The sequence below is a fragment of the Monodon monoceros genome, unplaced genomic scaffold (assembly GCF_005190385.1).
Source record: "Monodon monoceros isolate NGI ecotype Baffin Bay Population unplaced genomic scaffold, NGI_Narwhal_1 Super_Scaffold_6, whole genome shotgun sequence".
Classification (NCBI taxonomy): Eukaryota; Metazoa; Chordata; class Mammalia; order Artiodactyla; family Monodontidae; genus Monodon; species Monodon monoceros.
Genome location: NW_021703783.1, coordinates 95,161,685 through 95,168,743, shown reverse-complemented (window position 1 = coordinate 95,168,743; position 7,059 = coordinate 95,161,685). Strand labels below are relative to the sequence as shown.

The window sequence follows — 7,059 nt, the reverse complement described above, 5'->3', positions numbered from 1 at the left end:
CCCCATCCTGAAGGCCAGGTGTTTGGTGGGGCCACATCGTGAAGGGCCGGGCGAGGTGGGGACCCCATCCTGAAGGCCAGGTGTTTGGTGGGGCCACATCGTGAAGGGCCGGGCGAGGTGGGGACCCCATCCTGAAGGCTAGGTGTTTGGTGGGGCCACATCGTGAAGGGCAGGGCAAGGTGGGGACCCCATCCTGAAGGCCAAGTGTTTAGCGGGGAAAGAGGGAGGCAGGCCCACGTTCCAGAAAGATCACTCTGGCCACGGGGAGGAGGATGAATTGCCAGAGACGGGGAGGGAGGCACAGAGGTGAATTCAGGGCTGTCTTCCCTGGGTGGTGCCTGGAGGACTGGGATGGAAGTGACAGGTGTGAGAGAGATTTAGGAAGTGAACCCGCAGCTGAGGGGCTATGCTCTGAGGGGGCGTGCACCCTGGCCCATGGCACCCGGACTGAGCTGTGTGACCTTGGGCCAGTGGCTCACCTTCTCTGAGCTTCAGTAATCTCTCCAGTGGGATGGCAATGGGGACCAAATGATATAAAGAGGGTACCTGGCGTAGATAAGCATAAAAATTAGTAGCAAAAAGATCATATAGATTTGAAATTATTTTCTGATTACAATATTAATGCACACTCATTTTAGAAGACTCAGAAAATCCAGAGAAGCATAAAGGAAAAGAAAAGACAACAGCAAGAAAGCAGCCGTACCCCACTCAGCAGAGAGGATAAACTTGGTGGTGTGGTTTTTTTCATCCATTTTCTAGGCATTTCCATGATATCGGTTAGCCGTCCTCACCCTCATTTCATCTCCTGGCCTGCTCCTCTCAATGGCTCAGCGTTTGCTGACCCTGACTCACCCTGGTCCACTCCTTCCAAGTCCCCGCCTGCCTTACGAAGCAGGAGGGCTAGGCGGCAAGGTGGTGGCCCGCGCCAGGCTGTGCAGGCACCAGGAGCCTCCTGCAGTCGCCCGTACAGGGGGAGGGGCATTCTCCCACCCGGCGGGAGTGACAGGGACCCCCGGCAAGGCAGGGAGCAGCTGGGGCCAACGTGACACTCTGCCAGCTCCCGGGGTCTGCTAGTGAGACGAGGAAAGCCCCCGCCAAAACTGGGTAGCTGGAAGTGAGTAGGAAAATAACGTTCAGCTCTTTAGAAAACACAGAATTAGAAAATAGGGAGAATATAGACAAAACTTGTAGGCATCCATTGTTCACTCGACATTTACGAAGCACCTGTGAAGCGCACGCTTTCAGAGCTCCGGGTTAGCCTGGCAGGTCTTGTTTACGCTGGAAGTAAATTAGTGCATTAACTCCCACATCTCAGTGACCTGGCACATGTGTGCTTAGTTCTTATTCACACGAAGTCTAGCATGTCTAGCGGCTCTTCTGGACGGTTCTCTTCCAAGTGGTGATTCGGGATCTGGCTTCCAGTTGTGGCCTCATCCCTCAGCAGGGTCCCCCGGGACCTGCAGAGCACAGGACCGCACACGGGCTTCGGCGGGCTTCGGCCCAGAAGGACACACTTCTGCCCACAGCCCGTGGCCCAGGGCCGGGCCGTGGCCCCAGCTAACTGCACAGGGGCGGAGAGAGTGGGGAGCACATGCGTGTTAAGCGAGCCTGGCTCACTGAGGGTTAAAGGTACACAACCGTCAAGCCTGAAGGAGGCTGCTGTGAAAGGAAATCTGGTAACTGAAGCCAGGCAGGATCTTTTAGCACGAGATTTCAGGAGCAATGCATTTGGTTTTGGAGAGACTGCAGAGAATAAATTACAAGATGAAAGTGCATCCATCCATTCATTCATTCATTAGAGCAATCATTAAGCAGGATTTTCTTGAAACTTTCTAAGTTGCAAGCCCTGTGCTATATTGTGGGGTTCCAGAGATGAAGGAAGCCTCCACCCTCAGGTTGCTCACGACTCGGCCGGGAAGACAGCAGCTGCATGCCAGGAGGGAGAGGCTGGGCAGCCCGGGCTGTGGGTGTTCAGAGAGAGACCCCCAGGAGGTGCGATGCCTGAGTTGAGTCTTAAGAAACAGACATTAGCCAGAGGTGGGGAAAGGGGGTCCTAGTGAGCAGAGAGGCCCAGAGCCGGGGGAGTGGGAGGTCCCTGGGATGGAAGAGGAAGGATGCTGCTTCCATCAGAAGAGCCTGAGACCCAGAGCCTGCTGGGCACAGGGCACCCCAGGACCAGGGCACAGAGCTCTGGGGGACACGCCCTTCAGGGGCGCTCAGTGTCCTGAGCCCCTTCTGTAGCCTCGTTTCATTGGGTAGAACTCCGCTATTTTAGATCTAAAACAAATTTGCTGAAAAACTATGAAGCCAGTGTATTATAAAAATGCACAGACGACTCAGGTAGGACAGCAGCAGCCTGGGAAACTTGCGTATAGATGCCGGTCGTGTGCAACCAGCTGATCACGCAGACCTGGCAGAATGTTCGGGAGATAATTAATGCCCAATTTATGCAAATTTCTTGTTTGGATAGGTAAGTTGTATGTTAGTATTCCAATATAAAAGGCAAAGACTATTAAAAAGTCCCTGTGTCATGTGCATCGGCCCACAGGAACACATATGACTCTCGGTTAACGTGAAGCTGGGTCATCTCTGTTGCCTCAACCAAGGCAGTGTCTAGAGAGAACCTACCCTGTGCCATGCTGGTGGAACACCTGGACCAGGAGAGCCTCTGGGTGGGAAAGGATTTGAAAAGGTTGAAGGAACAGTTCAGAAAAGAGAGGATCGAATGGGACGTGATGGTCGGGGATGAGTTAGAAGAGCTGCGCGTGAAGGAGGGACTAGCTGGACAGGCCCTTAGCTCCGCATAAAGGACACCTTCGTGACTAACGTCGTCTAGAACTAAACTGGACAGTCCCTGAAGGAGAAGATTTCCCATCTCTGGCGTGGCTTCATCCAAGGCTAGACCGCCGCTTATTGGGGAGCGTAAGGGTGGGATTGTGGCCCTGGATGGGGATGGAGCCCATGGTGTCTCATCTGTGGCTCCACCAGGACTGGCTGAGTGTGCCATTGGGCACTGCCCCCTTAGGCAGCTGGACATTGTGTGCTCTGAAGGGCAGCTCTCTGAGCCATCGGACCACCCTCACAGATGGTCCCCGAGAGAATCCCTCTGTCCAAGCTGCGTAAGGACCACGTCTCCCTCTGCTGCGGGCCTGGGTCGTCAGTGGGGCTTGCACCAGACCCTCTGAATCTGGGGTCAGTGGTGCTGGAAGATTCTTCTGTCATTTATGTAAGAATCAACTGCTAAACTGAGCATGAAAGGGTAAGACTTTCACAGCACAGCAATCGATGTGAACATATTCAGATCATGTGTACAACCAAATTGCTGTGTGTACAATAGACGGGCAGAGTAATCTGATTATATCATAAATTAGTGGCCATTGCCATATGCAAATGCGAGTTTTTATGGGTCCTCTGTTTATGTGCACATTTTTCTTGGCATATCTGTTGCCGAACCCTTTTAAAATTCAACCTTTACAGGCAAGTTGATTTTTTTAAATGTGACACAAAGGATTATATGATGAAGGGTGAGGTTATGTAAGCTGAATTAACTCTCTTATTATTCACATTCATAACAATATTTTAGTTGCAGTTGTGCAATCTGGTCTTCTGTTCCTTGGAGATGCGAATAGAATGTTTATGATCTTTATTAATGAAGTAATTAAGAAGTGTCTTTCCATTCAGTTCAAGTGTCACGATTGAGAATTTGTTGTTGGGAATCTCGTGAGCGTTGCCTGCGGGGATGGCAGGCCTTCCTTAGGGACACATGCCCTTCACATTCATTGCTCAGCAGCCAGGTATCGATAAGGAGGTTTTGCGAGGCATGTTGCTGGGAACTGTGGGTTCGCCCATCAAGATAAACGAGGCATGGTCTCTCCTCGAGAAACCCACCGTCAAGCAGGGAGGGAAGACACGGACTGAAGTGGGGGAAGCAGAGGTGAGATGTGGTTGAGCCTTTGGGTGGCGAATAGCAGTGGCAAACACCAGGCCCTGGTCCCAGCCTCCACCAGCGCTCACCCCGCTCCCCGGTCCTCACCACAGGCTACAGGGATCCAGGGGAGGCGGAGACACAGTGCTTTTGCCTCAGGACGAGAGAGAGGCCCCAGAAGAGGCGCCCTGCTGGCCAGGCCTTGCTTGTCAGGCGGGTGGTCTGTGCACGTTCTCTCAGGAGCGCCCTGTAGGGTTGGGGAGCCCCCTTGGGGAGCTTTCTTCTAGGGGTGTCTTTATAGAGTTGCATCACAGCAGCACTCTGGTGGCATCAGGCTGGTCACGGGCCTGATGCAGCTCAGGGAAAGACCCACGGCCCTGGGATCGCCCTAGGAGCTCAAGAAATGGCAACCCTCCCCTTCCCAGGTGCACTGATGGAGAACTAGACTCTCCTTCCTGCAGCTGTCCCGTCACCAGCAGTAGGAGAAGCCATTTGCTAGAGGCACTGGCCCTTCGTGCCGCCTGGCACATAAAGCCACTACAAGCCTCGGGCTTCCTCCGGTGGGTGGGTCGCTTTGTTTCGTTTTAGAAGGAAAATTCACTGACTAAAGGTAGAATGGTACTTTTGGGGGTTGCAGGCACTAAGGTCGTACTAATAGCGGACGCCTGGAAAGGTCTGGGAGGGCTTCCCAAACCCTTAGAAACAACGACGGCACTGGGGGCATGATTCCAGCCAGCAGGTCTCAGAGTGCCCTCCCCCTCCGTGCTGCAGGCCAGCAGGTCTCAGAGCGCCCTCCCCCTCCGTGCTGCAGGCCAGGCGAGGAAACCGAGCCCGGCTGGGTGGCGGGACCTGGCCAGCGACTCGAGGCCGGTGAGCTGGCGTCTCAGACATCACTGCCCTCCCTGCCCCTCCGTCGCAGGAGGGGACTCTCCTCACCTTCTAGGAAGGAGTCCCTGATGAAAGCAGGCCTGGATGCTGGGAGGCAGGCGGATGTGAGACGCGAGGCCCAGGGGGGCCGCAGGGGGAGGGGTGGGCAGGGGGGCCTCGGGAACTTCTCACCCCTCGTCCTCCACCCAGCACCCCAGCCCTTGAGGACAGGAAAGTCGGGTAAATAAATCCGTTCTCCTCGTCGTTACTCAGTTGGGAGGGTCGCAGGGGACCCGGTGCTGGGGCGGCGGCCAGCGTGTGGTCCTGCAGCATCTGGCCGGCGGCGGAGAGCAGAGGGGGCCCTGCTTCACACAGGAGAGCCCAGGGCGCCTGGCTCCGTCCCACAGGCACCGACAGCAGCCGGATGCAGCGTGAAGCCCCAGACATTGTGCAAATACCGCCTCAGCCCTCGGAACGCTGAGTTCATCTGGGAAAAGCACAGCCGGAAATGCCATTTTTATCGGTTAGAGGAGGACCGAGATCTTTCCGTGAAAATAAATGCTTCTTTTCTTTAAAGAAAATTGGCAATTTGCCTTAAAAATTTTTATTGAAGTAATTCTTTTCTATTTGAATGATGTTGGGAGATAAAAACCCTCCATTATGCCTTTTTTAAAATGAATTACAATTTAGAAAAATCCCAATAATAGAAAATGACATAAAAGGTACATAACATAATCCTTATCTTGTTTTCCTTACTAGTCTCTCTCGTTGGTTGTGTGTAATTGGCATCTCTTCAAAGAGAAAATGGGGAATTGGAATCAAGTGGCATTCATTTATTTGAGTTTTAAGATTGAATATGCTTTTTTTTTTTTTTTTTGCGGTACGCGGGCCTGTCACCGCCGTGGCCTCTCCCGTTGCGGAGCACAGGCTCTGGACGCGCAGGCTCAGCGGCCATGGCTCACGGGCCCAGCCGCTCCGCAGCATGTGGAATTTTCCCGGACCGGGACACAAACCCGTGTCCCCTGCATCGGCAGGCGGACTCTCAACCACTGCGCCACCAGGGAAGCCCCTGAATATGCTTTTTGACGGATTTTCTTCTGAACCTTAGCATAGTTCCTCTTACATGTAGGTGCTCAATAAAAGACCGTTGAATTAAGGAAGGGTTGGTTTTAATTTTCCGTGGTCACGGTCGTATTTCTAACAGAATGACAGAGGATGAATCCGGTTGCTCTCTTGGGGTGGTCCAAGATCACCTTGTGTGAGGTGACCTTCCTGTTGATCGATGAGCCTGTGGATCGCCTGAGGGTCTTGTTACGAGCAGGTCCAGCTCAGGTCTGGGGTGAGGCTCAAGATCCTGCGTTCCTGACCCCCGGGGAGGCCGGTGATGCAGGCCTGCAGAGCACACGGGGTGTGAGGAGCCAGGCAGATGGAGTGCAGACGGTGTTAAAGCCCTGAGCACCTCGCACTGGTGAGAGTTTTGTTTGTCTTTAAAGGTACGACACCGAGGGAAGAGGGCACATTACTTACCAAGAAGTTTTACAGAAATTGGGGGTTAACTGTTCAGTGGCTATTCATCAGCCCTACGCAGACGATTATTTCAACTTCGTGGGTCATTTCACGAAGCCACAGCAGGTGCAAGAGATGAAGGAGCAGAGCACGGAGAGGGCCGTGCCGGCCGGGTGAGTCTGTGAGCACACGGCCCGGGGGCCGGCGTCCGTTCCTCATTGACCCTTGCAGCACTGTTTGTTCTGAAGTGGTACCTCCCAGTGCTGGCAAAGCTGCCGTGAAATTGTAATACTCGTTCACTGCTGTAGATTCTAGAAATCGGCGCTAAGTCACAAAGCTACAAAGGAGTTAAAGAGCTATAAGCCTACGCCACCCTACGCAGTCACACTCTCAGGTCACCCTTGAGAACTGAACCTTTGAGGTGTTTACTAACCTAAGCCCCTGGCCCCTCCTCTGGACAAGTAGAATGGAGGTTCCACGAGGACATGCCTGTCTCTACCTGGTTCAGAACAGTGCTTGACGCCTAGTAGGCACCCAGTGAGTATTTGTCCAGCGAATGAATGAAGGAACAGACACATTCTTTAACTCAACTTAACACAACTTTAACTTTGGGACTTTATCCCAAAGAAATAATGCGGAAGAGGCCAGCAGTTTAGCAGGTAGAAGGTATGACTTGCAGTGTGTTTTCAACAGCAGCAACAAAAGGACACCTGTCGGCTTCCCTGGTGGCGCAGTGGTTGAGAGTCTGCCTGCCAATGCAA

General features: G+C 53.2%; 1 protein-coding gene across 1 annotated transcript in view; it reads left to right on the top strand.

Annotated features, from left to right (window-relative positions):
• The window catches only part of EFCAB6 (EF-hand calcium binding domain 6), a 200,123-nt gene that overhangs the window by 137,888 nt on the left and 55,176 nt on the right, over positions 1-7,059 (top strand). Inside the window, 1 exon segment of the mRNA XM_029206632.1 lies at positions 6,286-6,471. Coding sequence (XP_029062465.1) covers positions 6,286-6,471 — 186 coding nt within the window.